The sequence below is a fragment of the Rhea americana genome, unplaced genomic scaffold, assembly GCF_003343005.1.
Source record: "Rhea americana isolate MKP2758 unplaced genomic scaffold, rheAme1 scaffold_94, whole genome shotgun sequence".
NCBI classification, from domain to species: Eukaryota; Metazoa; Chordata; class Aves; order Rheiformes; family Rheidae; genus Rhea; species Rhea americana.
The window spans coordinates 3,493,380-3,513,510 of record NW_028187133.1 but is presented as its reverse complement, the minus strand read 5'-3'; the positions used below and the strand labels follow the sequence as shown (position 1 = coordinate 3,513,510).

The window sequence follows — 20,131 nt, the reverse complement described above, 5'->3', positions numbered from 1 at the left end:
TATACACAAAAAGGGTCTCTGAGCATTTATGCAGAACAAGCAGGGAGGTTTCACAGCGCCCGCACACACCACAGCTGCACACACACCCGCCGGCAACCCGCTGGCCAGGCGCGGCGGCAGATGGCAAGGAAATGGCGGCGGCGGCGGCGGCGACACCACGCTGCCCCCAACACAGCCACCACCGTCCCTCGCACTCCCGGCCCCGCGCCCTTTAAAGCGCTTTACCACGTGCCCCAGGCGCACGAATGGGCGCGGAGGGACGGCTCTCCGCCCCCGAGGGACTACACTTCCCAGCAGACCCCGCTCCTCCGCCGGATTTGATTGGCCTGGGAGGGCGGTGCCGCGCCGAGCGCACCGCATCCGCCCGGGGAGCGGTGCCGCATGAAGACTACATTTCCCAGCAGCCAGCGCGCCAGGCGGCTTCCCGCGGCAGCCTTCCTGCGCGGGCGTGGTGTGTGCTGGGAGGAGTAGTCCGCACGGCCGGCGCTCTGCGCCTCTGAGCGGCCCATGCGTCAGGCGGCGCTCTGACCTTGCCGGGTTTGTCTGGTCGCGTGTCTCCGCTGCTCCCGGTCCGCCTGCYCCTCACTCGCCGGGAAGATGGCTGCCGTACGCCGGGCTCGCAGTTTCTCCCGCTGCGTGCTCCGCTTCTCCGACCGAGAACTCTGCTAATTCCCCCCGCGGGGAGGACGCACGGACCGAGCGGGGGGCAGAGGCCCCCGGGACGGCACGGAGCCGCCCGAGCGCTGGCAGCATGGTGAGCGCCGCCTGGCCCGGCCTGGTCCGGCCCGGCCCGGCCGCCCGCTGCCGGGGGGGCGGCGGCGGCCCGGGCCGAGGTGCGGGTGGGGGCGGGGCAGGGGAGTGTGCCCGGGGCGGGAGGAGGCGCACCGAGAGTCAGGCACTGCGTGTCAGGTGCTGCGATCCTGTCAGTGCCGCCTGACATGCTACGCTGCAAGGAGACCCCACCCCCMCCCCCGAAGGATTTTTTGGCTGATGAATTTTGATCTTTGCATTCGGGACCCATTTAGCCATCCTCGGAAATACAAATCGTTGTGTCTTTACAGGTGCCTGTTGCCAGCCTTTCTCTTTCCTCCCCTCAAAAAGTGGATGTCATCATGTTACTTGATAATTTAAAAGGCTCTGTGGGCCAGGCACTCAGGTTAAGTCAGAAGCGCTAACAAACAATCAGGAATATTGTTTGGTTCAGTACTGCTTTGCTGCCTGTATTTCCAAAAGAAATTTAAGTATCCATGATGAGAACTGGAACGTTCAAAGTTAAGCCTCTTAGATTGTTCAGGAGCTCTTAAAACTCCTTATCACAGTGATTAAAACTTCTGTTGAACAGAGAATTGCTTCCACCACGCTGACAGAAAGTGGAGTTGTTTTCTCTTTTATTACAAAACCGAGAAGAACACTAGCCATCCGTCACTGTTAAGCAATACTGTCCTTGCTTATCCTTGAGTTCTCTACAGCTCGCATTTAGCCCTGTTCAGCTAGTGACAGTCACCTTTAAGCTGTTTCTAATCTTAGCTTTGTTCTGTTGAAACAAAGATCTGAAATTAAACTCAAGTGGCAAGCTCTTTAGTGTGTCTTTAGCATGCTTACTGATGGCTAAAGAGTTAAAAATGACCTGTGAAAATAAACTAGCCTTGCATTTGGCAAACGGTCTCTAAAGCTTTGCAAATAAATAAAAATCAGAATGGCTCAGCTGACGTCTTTTTAGAGGTCAGAGTCCAAGTCAGATATTTGCTGTTTGCATTTTGCCATCTTGTCTCTTGATTTGCTGCCTCTTTTTTCACAAAACAATTGTTTGCATTGATCAGTAAAGAGTATAAGTGTCTTACTTGTAATTTCAAGCAGAATTAAATTACTGATATCTGACTGGTATAATAGCTGACTTGCAGGAAGGCAAAATCATAAAGATGAACAGGTTGTAATGATTACAATACAATATTCTGTAACCTTTAGAAACTGTATGATTTAAATTTTGTCTGAATGTGGGGAAGAAATTAATTTGTATAAATTACAATCCACTTTGGATGTAGTCTCTTGAGCTTTCTGCTAGTGGTGATGGGTGGTACGTCAGTACTACCCCAGTGCCTACTCACTGTCCAAGCAAAAACATAAAGTTTCTATAGATCAGATAAATAGCAAACAGGTTGTTTAAATAAAGATCAGTTTTTCAGTCCAGTTAGCTGTGCAGTAGCAACGTGAAAGAACTACTTTACTGGTAAATCTAGAGGGATAGATAGTTACTTATGCTCCTGCTGGTGCCAGAAGAAAAGCATCTGATAGGAATGACTTGAGATCACACATTCAGTCAGTATAGAAGAGGCAATGATGAAAATCAAAACTTCGGTTAAAATCAACTTTGTGATTTTTTTAATAACTTTTGGATTTGGGATTAGGACTTCATAAATTGGTGTAATTTTCTCTAGGATTCAGGGGACAATTAAGTTTTAAACAATGTTGAATTACATTTTGGAAGCAGATGGTCCAGACCCATGACCATTTGTGACTCAGGAATGAAGGAGAAGTAGGGCAGTTGACACAGAGACAAGGGGAAGAAATCAAGACTCTGGAAAAGGTTACTGAAAGAGTAAGGTTTTAAACAGAAGAATTCAGGCAGCTTCATAAAGCTTCTAAATAATTTTAAATTTTACCACTTCTTTGCTCTGAAATAGTTTATTCCCAGCTTAATGGCCTAAGGGTTTTAATGAGTGTACCCTTATGTCCAGGAAGATAGTGTATTGATTTGTCTAGAAATGACTTGGCTAGTCTCTGCATTTTGCAGATAAAACTAGGCTTTCTCTGCCCGGACTGAGAGCTGACTGGACATGAACCAGCTGCAGACCAGAAACTATCTCTGCACTCTGCTCAGGCAGAGAGAAAGGCCTTATTTGTATGAACAGGGTGTTGTAGCAGTGCACTTGTTTCAGAGCTAGCTTGTTCCTCGGCTATCTCTGTCCAGCATAGATTTAATCCCTGGGTGCAAAAATACTGTGGTGAGAGGACTGCTGTAACTCTTATAGCATTAATTGCCTGTCATCAAATTCTGGAATCAAAAACTATGAGGCTTTTCATGAAAAGAAATTTCTAAGTTTTTAACTTCTAGTTCAGACGTAATTCTTCTAGCATTTTGGAATGTTTCAACTTACCTGGTTCCTCCACTGACAAATTTTCAATGTGCAGCCTTAAAAACTGAGTCAGTATCTGTTTACTGTAACCAATGTGCACTGCCTTCATTATGAATTGTGAAAGATAATATACTCGGACATCAATAAAAAGGCATTTACAAATGACAAGCCGGTCCAATAAGGTTGTGGTAGCTTGAGGAGTCAGAACAAGGCCTGCAGCTGAACTCCATGGAGATGTTTGTCACCAAGACAGACAGCTTAGCCTTCCCATCAGGCTTGCCAGCATTCTGTAGTTTGATCGTGAACTTCCAGATGTTATAAAATGATATAAATTTTCTGAATACAAGTGCAAGAATGCTCTGATTTCTGCGCTTCCATTGTGCGGAAGACTAGAGCTTTATTAGGAGAACTCAGAAGGCTCTCCCTGGTAAGTGTGCACAGCGTGACTTGAATTCATTGAGTGCTGTCTACAATAGGAAAGAGTGGGAAACAAGTTCTGTAAGTTCTCAAGGTAATCTTAATGACAGGTTTGCCTTCTTATCTCACTTTGCATTACGTTTTTGCAGAATTGTAAATGAGAATTTAACATGGAATGGTAGAATGCATAAGCTACAGAAAGAACTAAACAAGTTTCTTATTTGTTGAGGGTTTGTTTTTTTCTGGCTTCTTGCCACTGTTCTCATTGTCACTTGTCACTGATACTTAAAATTAATTTTCCTCTATTTTCATATATATTTCACACAACTTTAGCATACTTTGCAGTGGGAAATCTCCTTCTGAAGCAAGGAGAATTTTTCTTGACTTTTTTTTTGTTGTTGTTCTTATTGCTTTTAAAGGTTCTATTCTTAAACCAACTGTCTTAATTTCCATGTAGGCCCTTGCTAAATTTAGTTTAAGGTCTTGCTGTTGAACCAATCTCACAGCAGTATTGTAAATAAAACTAGTTGTCAAGCTCTTATGCTAGCTTTTTTTTTTACTCTAAGATTTCTTCATTATAGTTTCATGTGTAGTTTTTTAAGTTTGCCCATATTTGCCCATAATTTTTGTAAAGTAGCTATTATTTGAAGTCCTAGTCTTTTTGAGCTTTCTTAAATATTAAATGAATCAGAACTACAGATTATCTTTCCAGTGAGAAGAAAGTAATTCTTTATTAACATCTAATATGGAGCAGACTATGTTTTAATACTGAAGTATTGATTCTGTGCTGTGTCTTAGGCACTGAGGGTTTTTATTTAGATACTGTGTCAGTGTACTGATGCATGTAAGCATGTAAGTGATGCATAACTAGTCAGTGTTGGAATGGCATGACTGAAATGCAGAAAACAACTTCACTGAATTAATAAAATAATGTAAGTAATAGCAGTTATTTTAATATTTTTATCATTAGTGAGGATTGATCAGTGGAGTATAGCCTGGGGGAAGGGGGAGCATGCTTAAATTATTATACAAGGGTCTATGAGACTTTGTGAAAGTGCGTAGGGACATCCGAGGATTCTCTAATCATGTCTGACTGCTGTCTTCTAGGCAGAAGCTGAAGAAGATTGTCACTCTGATCTGGTAAGAACTGATGACAATGAAAGACCTGGTGAAGCAAATCTTCAGGTACATCTCATATGCTAGTGTTTTATTACAAACACAGCCCTCTTGTGATTTACCCTGTACTACTTATGCTCATTTAGTTACCATATGTTTGTTGAATTGACAAATGCTTCTTTTGTTTGCTCCTCCAAAAGTGAAACATAAATTTTGGATCATGTTCCAGGAGTCAAATTCAATGTTCTGTTATGTGTACAGATAAAAAGAAAGTCTGTGGCAGATTTGGAATTTCTTTGAAGAACTGTAGAAGTCAGACAGCAGTTTTTGTATGGATCAAACTCAAGTTTAAATTTTCTGCTCCAGAAGAAAGTGACAGTTGATAAAAGCAGTCTGATACAAAAGCATGTTTTCTTATGATACTAGTTTTCTATGTAGTTCCTTTCCAGAAGTCTTGATTGCAAGAGACATTTAAAATGTAACTTCAGAGATACTCAAAAAATGCCTGGCAAAATTATCAATTGTCTTATTTCACAGAATATAGTACTTTCTTTTTAAAAGACAAAGGTGTGTAAGGCGTAATGTGTATATGGTATAAATGACCACCTTGATTATGAGAAGGCTTAGTATGCTTATATACAAAAAGGTAGCTTTTCTGAATTTTAATTTCAACAGCTAAGTGACTTCTTACTTAAGATAGCTCCCATGAAACAAGAAGTACAAAAGCCATTTCCAGAAAGAATGATTTTATAGAGAGCCTTAGTGATATCATAGTACAAAAAACCTTTTCTTGGAACATTACAGTTTTTCTTCTGTAGTTAACAGCCCAGATAAAAGCATTTACCTTATGCAGTGACATTGGACAAATACTTATGCATGATTTCCTTTTTTTTTTTTTTTTTTTAATTTACTGTAAAACAATTGCTGATTGTCTGGGTCTAAACTCACTGAAGTCATCTAAGACTTGGAAGTATAAAGCATAATTTGAAACTTTTTGAAACTCTGTTTTTTATAATCTGTACTCAGAAAATGTACTCTCTGAATGTGACACTAAGTCAGAATTAATTGGATCTTTTTAGGCAGAGCTCCAAATGTTCAGAGCTCAGTGGATGTTTGAGCTTGCCCCAGGTATGAGTTCTAGTGGATTGGAAACTCTGCCATGCAGATCGTCATCAAGAGGACCTGGAGTAAAGTCTGTAGATACCAAAGGGAAACAGGAACTAGCAAAAGAAGAAAAGGTATGAAAAGATTTTTTTTCCTTTTAGTATTGCAGACTATACCAAAATTTAATGCTGGCTTGAATCCAAAGAAATTAGAGTGGCAATTAAGCCATTGTCCCCACATTAATTTCTTCCTGATAAGTTTCTGTGCTTGACTTTGCCTCGTGTTTTTGGTCTGTTTTCTGAAAGGCTGCAGCCTTTCTGAGGGGTTTTGTCACTTCGTATAAATCACTGATTTCAACTTGTTAGTATAAACTCAGGCAGAGGGAGGAGGAGGAGCTTATTGAAGACGCTGAAAATCAGTGGGGTGGAGGAGCTGAAGCTTCCTGCCTCAAGAGGGCTCGGTTTATAAGGCTAGTAGGGATTATAGTGTGTTCTATATGAGCTATAGTTTCCTGCCAAGGCCCTTATTACAGAACAGTGAGACAACATTGCCATTCTTAAGTGAGTGTTACACATTATGAGGTCAAATTAGGTTAGCTGATCAGACATCCACATATTTTTGTGCTTGTATTGGGGACAACTGAAACTGAGAGTGAGTGGGTTAATAACCTGTCCCTTCTAGTCAAGTAGTAGAAAAAATTGTGACATCAGTTTGAAAGATGTGAATACCTCTCTGTCGTTCCCCTTTCGTTTTCGTGCTTTCTCACATCAGTGTGGGGAAGGAGAGCACAGAGAAAACTATTACCAGGTTTTGTATAATAGGATAGTCCTTTTTTGCTTCAGTGGACCAGACTGAAGATAGCACAAATGCTGAGGTTGTGCTTTTCTTCTGCTTAGGGTACCTGCTTTGGCATGGTGTTTACCTGTGACATGCTTTCTGAAAGTTTCTCAGATGAATGCAGTGCATTTCCTTCTCCTGAAATATGCTATACTACTTTGATCATCAATGTTGTTTGTAAAATTTCTGATGAGAAGGCTTAGGATAGACCTTTTATTTTTATTTTTATTTTTATTTTATTTTATTTTATTTTATTTTTTGCTACTTTTTATCTCCCCAGTTCTTTCTGGAGTGGATATGCTACTTTTTGCAAAGCTGCAAGGCTTTACAAAGCATTGGCATACCTGCAAGTCCAACTACTGTTAAGTTTTAAAGGGGTCAAACTCCTGAAGAGATTTAATTTTTATAATTCTGTAAAAGAGAATCATAATGAGAGTACTGTGATTATTATCTTAGAATTTTGGTAACTCTACAGCTCCAATCTAATGCCATGATTCAGTTTGGTGGAACTTCTTAAAATTGCTGAAAAGACGATGCACTGTTTGATTAGAAAATTCAGTTATGGCTTGTAGCACATGAATTTGTCTTCTCATTTTATTAATAGAGTAATTTTCCTCTTTCATAGAACTGTTTGCCATCTTGCTTATCATATTCTAAGTTAACTAACTTTGCACAGATGCTTGTAAGGAATAAGTTTTCTGTGTAATTTATTGTGCAGGCTAAAGAACTTTTCCTGAAGGCAGTGGAGCAAGAACAAAATGGAGCCCTTTATGAAGGTAATATGTGCTGGTAAAAATACTGCTTTGTGATGCCGGTGAACTTAAACTGGAGGCTCATATTAATTTGAGATCTAGACTATGTAAATAAGAAAACAAACCTGCTGTAAAAGTTACAGTCATATCACAGTTCTAAGGTTGAGGTGAAGCAAATTTAATTCCAGGAAAGTATTTCTAGCTTCCAGATTAAAAAAAGAAAATAGTGAGGATATTTTGAAATCTAGCAACATTCACACTAGCTTCAATTTACTGAAGCACTAGATTGCTTCTACTTAACTAGCTAATACTAGTTGTTGTTGTTTAGCTACTAGAGCTACATAACCCATCAATTTTTTTTTATATACAGCATGTTAAGATAGCTTCTTTAAGATTTCCTAAAATGAAAGTTTAAATCTGGTGGTCTCACTTTGTTGAGTTTGCCATAAATATTTAAGATGCTTAGCTTATTTTTCATCTTATATTCACTAGCAAAAAAAGATATTCAAAGTTTTCCTCCTCATACTTTGCTTTCAGAAAATACAGAGTTAAGATAACCATCTTAACTCTTAAGTCCTGTAGCTCAGTAGTAGAAATATGAAGTAATAAGTACAGAAACAATTATTATATTGAGTTTACCATTTCTTTCATTTGAAAATGTGGAACAAGCAAGATGGTATGTATAGCCACCTTGATTAAAGTGCAGGTACAAAGTAGGCAAGATAAAGAGATGGAAGTGGAGAACTGGGAGTACTCAAGAAGTTTCTGAACTCAACCACCTATTGGACAGAATATTTCCATTCCACCATGGGAACTTTCTTCCCTTAGGGAATTCTGCTTCTTGTTCCACATCTCAGATCAACTGAGAGAGTTGTGAGTCCTCAATAGGCAATAAAACTAGTTCTTCAGTTTTCAAATTTATTATATGTTTTTTCAGAGCAAAATTACTTTAGGCATAAGTATTTTTTGTGTTAGATGTATAGTTAAATATTGAGTTTAAAACAAAAAAAGGCCCTAGAACTAAATACAGTCTACCATTTAGGAAATTATACAGTACATTGTGAAGTACATTTTGAAGGTTTGTTCATACCAAGAGTGTGCAAGTAAATTTTTACAAAAAAGCCAGGAAAAGCAGACTGAAAAGCAGACTATTTAAGCGTTGTGTTTATAAAGTAAAACCAATAGCTTCATCTGCCTGAATGTATGTTACATGCAGCAGCAGAGAAGTAGTAACACCTATCAGAGGTTTACATTCACAAGGGTGTCCTAGGTGTCTGGACTGTGTGGTGAATCCATTCTTTCTGAGCTGAATTTGATTTGAGAGTTAAAGAAACAAAAATAAACTGCTCCTACTCATACATCCATATGACTCCTTAGAGACAACATTCTATACCAGATGCAGATATATGGCCCAACCCGTATTCAGCCATTTGTTTTTAAACTATGCTTCTATTTGCTGACCTAGTCCAGTTCACCAGAAGTGACATTTTGGCTGACTTTTGCAATCTGCTGATACCTGAAATTTGTGAGACAGTTATGTGAAGCAGCCTGTTCATGTTTAAGTACAGTACAGGCCTAGCTGCTGGATTGACTGCTAAAATTGAAACTGATCTGTTCAGCTGAGGTTGCTGGTATTCCTCAGCCTCACCAGCCACAGAATACTACTTGTCAGCTAGCATTACTGACGTGTACTCAACGAAATAGGAATACATACTCACCCTGCACTCCTGCTTCTCAGATTAGTTAGTAGATCAAATTCTGAGCTCAGTCTCACCGTGATGTTTGTTTTGCTTTGTTTTTGAAGGGCTAAACTGAGGGTGAATTTCCCTCTGCTCTTGGTATGTTCAAAGGGGAATATAGAGAGGCACATGAACACATACATGTACAATACAAGTATTTAAAAAGACTGAATTAATATACCATGAATCTACTTACCTTGAACAATGTCCACAGAGTTTACTCAGAAGGAAAATATTCTGCAGCTTAAGTAGTAGTTCTTTCCCAAAGGGTGTTCTTCCTTTTTCTTTTTTCACTACTCTGTTCGTAGCGTCTTTGGAGTATTAAAGGTAGAAGCACTTTCTTTTACTGCTGGAAGAAGAAATGCTAACTGTCAGTTTATCTTCGAGTTGTTTGCTATACAGCTTCTTGAAAAGACTGCTCTCTTCCAGTCTGTTTTCTCATACTTACTGTTTGAGTGGCTTGCTCCTGTGCTTTCTGTAGCTTCCACAGCAAAATTTATTCACTTTATATCTGTTCAGATGTTTTTAAACAGATGTTCACTGTATATCTGTTTAAAAGAACAGCAATAGTTTTTCTTTCTACTCTCTTGCAGTTTTATAGTGAGATATATGTTTGAATGATTGTCTGTATTGTGTACTGGAGATTTAAGGTACAGCTACATTAGCTTTCAAACTCTTCCTTGTAGTTATTTATAACTACAATAGTGCCTAAAATCCTTAGCTTTTTTTTGGAAAAGCTTTGTAAGTATTGAGCAACAAACAAAACCAGGACTTTCTGTCTTTTTACTGGTAACCTTTGTACTTCATAATGGCATTTTTAGTGATTAAGTTAGATTTGTAAAAGCTGATACGTGTGTGAGGGAGGTTTTAATTTTGAAAATGTATTTAATTTGCCTCTCTTCTTTACTGAATTTAAACCTGTAATCAGTAAAGATTGTTAACAAGATTTACTAGGCATTTTCCTAGTATTTTCCACCTTTTTAGTGTCTTTAGCAAGCCAGAATGCTATAGTTGGTCATCTTTCTGGAAGAAGCTTTGCTATGATAAGCTAGTACAGACATCAGACATCTTTGAATATTAAGCTTTTGTTTTCAGCCATCAAGTTTTATCGTCTAGCCATGCAACTTGTACCTGACATAGAATTTAAGATCACCTATACGCGTTCTCCAGACGGTGATGGAGTTGGAAAGCGGTGGTAAGTAATAAAGATTTACCAATTAAGAGCACAGAAGTACTGAAATATGAAATTTTGTTTCTAATGCTCATGAATACTCTAATTTAATTTGAATAGAATGGTTCATAGAAAGTTACACAGATGCACTAGTCTAGTCTTTCATCGTTACAAGCATTGGAATACCTGTAGCCTCAGTGTTCCAAATAAGTAGCAGCTTAAAGTTGACCTGACTTGAGGCAGACTTGTGGTTGAGGACAGGATTCAGGTTCAGGCCAGAGCTTCTGATACAGCTCAGACAATGTTGTGAAGACAAGGTCATGAAACAGAGCTTCCAGATCTGSTGCTCATTGGTATCATCTATAGATACTGACAGCTACAAGAAATTAGTATTTTAAAACTGAAAATAAGAATGGAGAGGAAAGCACATCGCCCATGTGGTACTACTAACTCAGTCTTGCCTCAAAGCAGTACAGCTTTGGTGGAATGCTGGCTCCATATAAAAGAGAGTGGGATGAAATAAGTGCTTAATTTACATCTGTTACTTCAGTATTTGCATGCATTGCTGGCATGATATTTTTATTGTACTTTCATGCTCTAGGAGGAATACTTGGGTTGCAGAGGACAGTCATGAAAAATTCTCCATATTAGCATTATTATCTCACATAGTCTTTAAGCCACTCTTTCCATCTGTCACTCTATGTATGAAATTTCATGCAGTTGTTTTAAAAATGTTGCTGCCCCATCCCCAGCACCACGTGACAGTGAGGGGAAACCAGCCGGTACTCTTTAATTGTTGTTTAAAAGCAGTATTTATAGTGAAGTGTCTTTTCAAGGAACACTAGTCATGGTGTTTTTGCTTTCTGAATTAGTGTTGTAGGTGTTTCTCATATTGTCTTTGTGAGAAAAACAAATTACATGAAAGTTACAATATACCCTGTAGGCATTGGCCATCTCATTGATCAGTATAATGGAAGTTATGTTCTGTGTAACATCTTATAATGGTTTTAGTTATGACAGGCCCAAACATAATTGTTTACCCTGTATAATATTTTAAAACTTGCTGGTAGGTCTGTCATTTGCTTATGGGGCTCTATATTATCAGCTCTTCGTGTCTCATGAAAATGTTTCATGAGAAAATGTTTCATGAAGTTTTTTTTTTAAAAAAACAGAAATCTCTAGTTGTTTTCAGTATCTTAAGGTGTGACAGGAATTAAAAAATATTATGTAACTAAAACTAGTGAACCTCTAAATCCAGAAAGAAACTGTTTTGGTTGGAGTTAAGTGGAAAAATGTATTGCCAGAAGTGTTCCAGCAAAATCTAAATGAACTGGATAGAATTACTCAAGTTGTTTTCTTATATGATAAAGTGAAATTTATTTCAAAACAAACAAGGAAATTATATTTAATGAAGAGCAGATTTAAGCCTGCATAAGAACATCTATGGGTATATTTTGTCCAATGTCAAGATGTTGACATTTTCCCTTTATATAGTGTTGAGGATAATGAAGACGATGGCAAGATGGCTGATCTTTTGACGGATTTCCAGCAGCAGTTAACTCTTCAGGAATCTTCAGTCAAACTTTGTCAGCCTGAGCTTGATGTCAGCCAGACCCATATCTCAGGTAGGAGTTAAGGTCAGAAGAGGAATTTTTAGAGATGTTAAAGCATTCATCTCCCTGATTCTAAAGCTATCTTTGAAGAATCTGTACACAGTATCTCTTTATACTTATAATATACATTTAACTCTTAGATGTGAAGTTAGATGTAAAGAAAAAAGGATACCAGCTAGCTAAACAGATCTTTTGTTTCATACAAAATATGAAAAAAATGTTTTTGCTTAGATCTCACAAGCTTCTCCATGCACTACTAATAATGAGCAGCATCTTTCAAGATTAGTCACACTTAAAAATAGCAACTAGAAACTAACCTACTGAAATAAGTGTGTATATATATATATATATTTTATTATATTATTTTTTTTTGTTTTACACATATTTATTACAATTCCTAAGTGTGAATTCTGATTCTGTGGTGTTACACATCAGGTTGGTTTGAGCAAAATGGAAAATGTTACCTTATAGACACTGTGTATGTACACCTGAAATTTTTGATGTGACTTCTAGRTCAGCTGAGAAGACTGGAGTCCCTACAGTCTTGTTTATTTGTAGTCTAAAACTATGTTTCTATAATTTCTTCCATAATGCACTTTGAGCTCTTGATTTTTGTTCTTTCCTTATGTGACTTTTTTTGTAACATATGGTAATTTTTTAATGAAAAATATATTTTTTTGGTATGTTCCCTGCTATCTGAGTAAGTTGTACAAAGGTAGGATTTCCTGTGAAAATATGGATAAGTTACTGGTTTACATGTTACTGTCTTAACATGGAATTCTCTTCTGTTTGCAGCGTTGCCTATGGAAGTACTAATGTACATTTTCCGATGGGTGGTTTCCAGTGACTTGGACTTAAGATCGTTAGAGCAATTATCTCTCGTTTGTCGAGGATTTTACATTTGTGCCAGGTATTATAGAAAAGTTATCTAGAGTGAAGCTTCTTTCTGATCTAAGGAAAGAAAAAAGAGCTTTTTTTCAGTTTAATCCATAATTTGTAGATATATAGATGTTGATAGTAAATACATGGTGAAAATTACCTGTACTGGAAAGATTTTCTTTTGCTTTTAGGCTGCTAAATCTTACATGTGGGACTACATCCTACTTTCTCGTCTCATGACAGTTTGCATGTTATGTTTCTCACAGTGCTGACCAGCTTTTGAATGTGCCCCCAGTTGGTATGTTAGATAGAGGACTTAACTATAAGAAAAATGCTTCTGGACGTTGTTTGAAAATTGGAGTTGCAAGGTCTCTAAAATAGTATGTCTGCTGTGTTATCATCATCATACAGTCAAGTACGGCAGTACCAAGCTGTCACAATATTATTGTATTGTACTTGATTGAAATTGCATTGTCTTGCATTTCACTGGGAGGAGGAAATAACTTTCAGATTCTCAAGGATTAAGTAAATTAGTGATTTAAATTATGAGTTATTCTTGGTCAAGAATTTTTTTTTCCCGTTGCATCCAACACAAATATTAGTGTGTGTTATGTTGATACAAATACTAAGCAAGCTTTGCAGAAAAGTTATGAATTTTGTTTTTTTATTTACTTTCGATAGAGATCCTGAAATCTGGCATCAAGTCTGTTTGAAAGTATGGGGCAGAAGCTGCAATAAACTTGTTCCATATGCCTCTTGGAGGGAAATGTTTTTGGAAAGGCCTCGTGTTCGATTTGATGGTAAGGTGTACTCTTGGAAACAGATTTTKCTTATTGCGTGTAACTATTACAGAAACAATTAGCCAGGTTTAGTATTTATGATGTTGTCATACCAAATCTGAATTTATGTGGGCTTTTGAAGCTGTAGAATATCTGTAGAGACTGGAGTAGGGTGCAAGAGATAAAAATAAAAACTTTCTTGTATTTAAGTAACAAAAGTAAACTGAGAAGTTTGGAATATCTTTTTTTACATCTTATACATTTTACCTACTTAATTTTTCTTCATATATTTATTTCTTACTTTCCTGTAGGCGTATATATCAGCAAAACAACGTACATACGTCAAGGAGAACAGTCTCTTGATGGTTTCTATAGGGCATGGCACCAAGTGGAATATTACAGGTAGAACTGTAGTACATAGAGTGAGTGAAATGTTTCTCTCTCTAAGTACTGTTAATTGAAATCCAGCTCTTGATATTACAAACATTAATTATTCTGTAAAACTCAGTGGAAATATTATAATGTGTAAAGCTATATATATATATGTGTGTGTGTGTGTGTGTGTGTGTATTTTTTTTTTCTGAGAGTAGATCTTATGGAATAGAATGTGTTATAATTGCTAGAGATGGGCTCAGAAACACATTTCCTCCTCAGTTATACTTTTCCACGTGGATGAAACTTAAATGGTAAGGGAGGTAACACTCATCCACAGATTTCGTCTCCTTCCCCAAGTCACTTTACATTTCTGATATAGTAATTCTTTTCTGCAAAGGTAAAGAAGTGATTGCACAAGAACTGTCTTTTAACTTATTTGTAAACATCTGTAAGTAATCTGGAGGCTGGGATCTCTTGAATTGCCCTAAATACTTTGCCATTTGTTACTGCAGCCTGTTCTTGCTGTGCTTCCTCCCACTATTCACAAACTGCGTTGTTTCATTCTGCTGTCCCTTCTGTGGCTGGAAACTGTTAATAGACACCGTTGACTCTTCTGGCTGTACAGTCTTAAAAGCATTAGGAGTGTATCTGAGTGTTATAAAAATTGATCGGATTCCAGAATCTGAATGAAGTCCATATGGCATTGTCCATTCTGTATTAATACTGTAATTAAGATTTTATTACGTTTGTCTCTGTTGATACTGGGGATGGAGAAACTTACTTGAGGTCAGTTTTGATTCCTCGGTAGCATTCTTGCTTTGATTAAAGTTGACAGAACTGAATTTCTGCCCTATTGCATAAGCCTGCATAGCTTGATCTTTTAATCCTTAAAACTCCTTTGATTTCTGATCTCTTTTTGTGCTTTATTATGTGTGAAGAAATCTCTTTTTAAATTCTGAACTTTATTATCTGTGATGATTCCCAAAAGAGACACTTTTTCTACGTATATATTGTGTCATTATATTTGTACAGGTATTTGAGATTCTTTCCAGATGGCCAAGTTATGATGCTAACAACTCCTGAAGAGCCTCAATCTATTGTTCCTCGCTTACGGACTAAAAATACAAGGTTATTGAAATAAAATATTTTTCATACATTTTTTTACTTATTTCTTGGTTTTAGTAGTTTCTATTTACCTTTGTCTAGACTTCTATATCTAGGCTTAGCAAAAAAAGAATAAAAATAAAATTATTTTTATTTAAGCTCCTGGTGTTGTAATTAGATTTCTTTTACAGGTCCTTTGCTAGGAGAATATCTAGGAAGACTTTTAAAGAAAGTAGATGGAGGAATACATGTTATTGGCTATTGTGGGTTTAGAATGCTTTGAAAGATATTATTTCAGTATTGACAACCTTCTTACACTTCCTTGTCCATGTGAAGGAAAGTGAAGTTTTCAGTGGGACCTAACTAAATTATTACTTGATTTCTCTTCAGTATTTGCGCAGCTTGTTAAAAATCTTGTAGAAGATTGTTTGCAGCTTCCAAACAGTTTTGAGGAATCTGAAAATATTTAGCAGGTAGCTAGAGAGAAATGATTCATTTTTACTATTTTAGGACAATTACAAAAGTAACCTTTCAAAAAATTTTCATTATTTCTTACCATTGGTCAGCCTGGTATTCTACCAAATACAAATAAAAATTAGTTTCCTTGAGTAAGATATGTGGTCTTCCTTTCATTATTCTTATTTGGACTATAAGTATGTGACTCTTTTGAGATAGAGAGTATTTTTTTATGTCCCTGACACTATCCTCTTAACCTTCCAGAACTGATGCAATCTTACTTGGCCATTATCGCCTTTCGCAGGAAACAGACAATCAAACCAAAGTATTTGCTGTGATAATGAAGAAAAAGGAAGAGGTACGTACCAAAACAGAAGAGAGAAAAATAGTTTAAGAAAAAAAGGGCTTTTTAATTAAGATTTTTCTCAGACTGTATATTTTAAGGCACCTAGAAATTTTTGGAAGATTTAAAATAAATCTCGTATTTAAATATAATATTCACAAACTGATTTTAAAATAAGTAAATATGACAATTTATCTTACTGATTTTTTTTCAGAATCTGTAAGAGCCTACTGAGACAGATAAATATTTGGTTCACATCTGAGCAACAGTTCTCTCCCTTAGGCTAGACTGTTGCGCATGGTGATAGGCATTAGCTCATTTGTTTAAATTTTTAGTCCTCTAAACATGGAAAGGCAATACATGTTCCCTCCTGGGAAGATAGTGGGAAAACTAAAATTAACCAAAGAAAGACAGGAATGGAGAGGGACAGGTGAAGAGATCTTCATCAAAGATCACTTTTTGACTATGTGCTGTTATGTTATAGTGTTAAGTAAAACTTAAATAAGCAGTATTCATGAATTGAACTCTGAATAATTTGGTCAACTTATTTTCCTCAAGAAATATTCTGTCTGTCAAGATAAAATAGTTATAAGTGTCATGCTACTTTACAATAAGTTAACATAGTTTGTGTCGTGTCCTCTACCCACATCTTACTTTCTGTGAAAACTTCTCCCCTAATTAGCATCTAAATTAACATGTTTTCAAGCAATACCCATACTTACTTTAAAGATTCTCCTGTATGAGAGTTTAATCATCTGTCCTCACAGTTTTATTTAAGTCTCAAGATAAATAGCAGAATGATGTGTTCTTTGTAGGTCACAAAACTTCTATTTTCTTTGTACAGAAACCAATTGACTACCACAAATACAGGTACTTCCGTCGTGTTCCTGTACAAGAAACAGATCATAGTTTTCATGTAGGACTACAGTTGTGCTCCAGTGGGCGCCAGAGATTTAACAAACTTGTTTGGATACATCATTCTTGCCACATAACTTACAAGTAAGCAAGTAAACAGAGAATAAGATTGAAGAAGGTTAATTGATTATAGAAACAGAGGTGGCATTAATTTGTCCAGTTTTTAGTTGAGAAAAATGTAAAAAGTGCAAAACTTCTGAGGCTTTAAAAGATACCTTGAAAAAATAACTAGTTCTGATTTGATATACTCTAATCAACTTTTTTCCCAAGATTTCAGTAATTTTTGCTAATGGTATGGAAATTGTCATTAATAGAATTCCAGCATTTAGATACTGAAGGGATTTATGAACAGGGTTTAAATTATTTCAGGACTGAATCAAGGCTGAATGATTTAACTGTGGTGCTAGTAAATAGATGTGGAAGACACGTATTTGTTAAGGTCTGTTTCTTTTCTTCTATAAAAGTGCAAGCTAGAAATGCTGTAGAAAGAGATCGTTATGTAAGAGTCTGTGCACCTGTTTTGTGTAGAACTGTAGTGCTTACAAACTCTATGGCCCAGCAGTGCAAAATACTGTGACCAGCTGTTCTCATCACAGACCTAGGAAGAGCCATGGCCCTTGTTCTTACTCCTGGCACTCAACTACTGGCAGACTGGCTAGACAGGTGTGTGGCATTGGCATTTAGGGCGGATTTAGGCTTTCTCTTCCTGTCTTCTTAACCTTCATATTCAGTCTTTTTATAGAGTCAAAGCTCAGATATTGAGCTGTAAAAATATTTTTAAAAATCTATTAATCTAAACTACTGGCAGTTTAGCATATAGTTAGCTTTCATAAGCAGAAGAATAACTTTTTTAAAAAATATTTTCATACCTATTTTATGAAGAAGTTGTGGCAATATCAAAGATTCTTTTGAGCATGAAGTTTCTGCAGTAGTCAGGTTCTACTTAACCTCTCAGTGCAGCATGTCCTTTAGAAACTAGAGTGAAGGTGAGGTGAAGACGAGCGGGAAATATAGCTTGGATGATATATACTCTTTGTCACTGATGTCCGGAAATGCTTGGGGGCAGTGTTAGTCTTTTAAACATATGGACAACTTATACCTGTCATTCTGTCTTCTGGAGTGCATAATTCTAACTGAAACAAATGAAAGGATATTTTTCACTTTAATATTGTTAATATGGTGACTTGAGCAACATTCTGCACTGTTCCAGGTCTTGGAGCTAATAATAGGAACTGGAAGCAGAACGTGGCTTCTTTGTTATTAAAATACAAATGTTATCTAGCCAATATTCAGATGCTTTCAGAATGAAGTGGTATGAAAGATGCTAATTTAGCTTGCATTCCAACTGTATGTAGTTCAGTGCACGTATTTTACTGTGGAATGTGATTACATAATTGAAGGATTTAAACAGCAACTTATGTCTGATATAACTTTTATTGTTTTATTACCTATTCTTTGTAGATCAACTGGTGAAACAGCAGTTACTACTTTTGACATTGACAAGATGTACACACCTTTGTTCTTTGCACGAGTGAAGAGTTTTACTGCGTTTTCAGAAAAGCCGCTCTAAGAAACACCTTTTCCTCTCACAACTCTTGCATGAATAAAAGGTTGTAGCAAATGAGCACTTAAATTATAAATGTGTATATATTTGGAACATTTTAAAATTCTGGGGATTTGGGGGGAAGGCTGTATGTTCTATTTCATTAGGGATGGCTGGAGATGAAGCTTATAAGTATTAAACATCTTTACTTTGTGACAAGACTTTGATAACAAAGTTTTTATTTTTTTTTTAACGGATTTTATAAATCAGTATGCCTAAAATGCAAGTCTTCATCTGCCTGGGCACCTTAATGGTTTGTCCAGAAGGAGTTGTTTCAGGAAAATCTCATTGTCCATGGGACAGTGTGCGCATGCTCTCTGCTGAAGGCTTGAAATGTGAAGGGGAGAAAATTATCTTCAATCTGTTAAACTGTGTGACATATGAGAACGTCAAATAAATGTTTTCTTTAAATTAAACTTATTTTGTTTGCCTTTAAGATCTGGCATTCTTTCACCATCAGTGTTAAGAAAAAACAATTCAGGGCAAGCAAATGTAAAGTATAAATTTAACCGCGAAGGTACCTCATCACCACCACAGTGATGTCAACTGGTCATTAATGTAATTTGATCTTAATACAGGTTCAGTGAAGCCTGCCACCTTGATGGGATGGGCCTGAAGAACAGGATTTGGGGAGGAAGTTTTTCTCTTGTACTATAGGAGGAATTGGCAGGGTACATGGCTCTGCTTGGGAAGCCTCGCAGAGGTTGTGGTGAGTGTGTGCACCGGTTGTGCATTGGCCAGGCCTAACTGCATAAGAGCAGGGCTCGCTTGAACGTGTTTGTTAATGTGTTATAACCTTTCATCTAACCTTGCTACAGATGCTGTAAATTCATTGGGCATTTGTTATACTAAGATAAAATTTGAGGCTGCTGTAGATGTTCAGGTGCTGTGTACTGCTAATCATGAAGTGTACCTTGAGGTTAATTGCAGGTACTGTATGCTGCTTCTCCTGCATATATCGCTTGGGGGTGTAGTGCAGACACTGTAATTCCGCTTATTATATATGTATCTTTGATTCTGAAAGAACTGAAGCTTTCTAGTGTAATGTTTTTTTAAAGCTATTTTGCATAATTTTCCTTTGAACATCTCATTTCAAAATACTGACCTGGACTTGAGGACTAAAGTGTGAAAGAACTATACTTGTTCCATAATTTATAAAGTGTATCTTTGCAAGGAGCTACACAATTAAAAACATCAATAAATCATGATTTTGAACACACAATCCCTTGCAATTTCTTATTTTGCCAAAAAATCATTACTTTCATACAGTAAGACGTGATTACCTAAGAGTTACCGTACACGAACTTTTGGCAAAGTTGGTAAGTAGAATTAATATCATAATGACTTTTTATTATATTATCTACAGGATATCCAGGAAAAGTAGAGATGCTTTCAGGCACATAAGTTCTGAATACAAATGCACATGCCTGGAACTTCCTGCTTCTTTTAGCTAGTCTAGTAAGACTCTAGCTACAACTCTCTCTTTTCTATGTCCTTAAAGACTACAGCTGCAGTTGCACTATTACTACATACAACAGAGCATTTAATAAGAAGGATATTGTATTCTCATGATTGAAGGGGAAAGCAATTGCATAGACTATCAACTTCATGTTTTGAAGATAACTAAGGAAATACTGCTAAGTGTGTAAATGGAAAAAGATGTTAGCTGCCTGCACTTATGTTGAGGGTAATGATTAAAGATCTGATTTTGCCTGGTGAGAAATGTCAAAAGTTGATTTCTGTGACAAGAATTAAAATGTGATACTAATTATGTGTTTAGATGCAGTTTTGTTC

The 20,131-nt window shown here is 37.1% G+C and overlaps 1 protein-coding gene across 1 annotated transcript; it reads left to right on the top strand.

The window, feature by feature from the left end:
- Positions 1–471: 471 nt before the first annotated feature.
- FBXO9 (F-box protein 9) lies at positions 472–19,559 on the top strand. Its single transcript, XM_085324844.1, has 13 exons — positions 472–754; positions 4,659–4,736; positions 5,747–5,905; positions 7,327–7,384; positions 10,195–10,294; positions 11,765–11,895; positions 12,679–12,793; positions 13,444–13,562; positions 13,853–13,943; positions 14,949–15,044; positions 15,741–15,834; positions 16,664–16,818; positions 18,196–19,559. The coding sequence occupies exons 1-13, from the start codon at positions 752–754 to the stop codon at positions 18,302–18,304; spliced, it is 1,308 nt and encodes a 435-aa protein (XP_085180970.1). The 5' UTR covers positions 472–751; the 3' UTR covers positions 18,305–19,559.
- Positions 19,560–20,131: the final 572 nt, after the last annotated feature.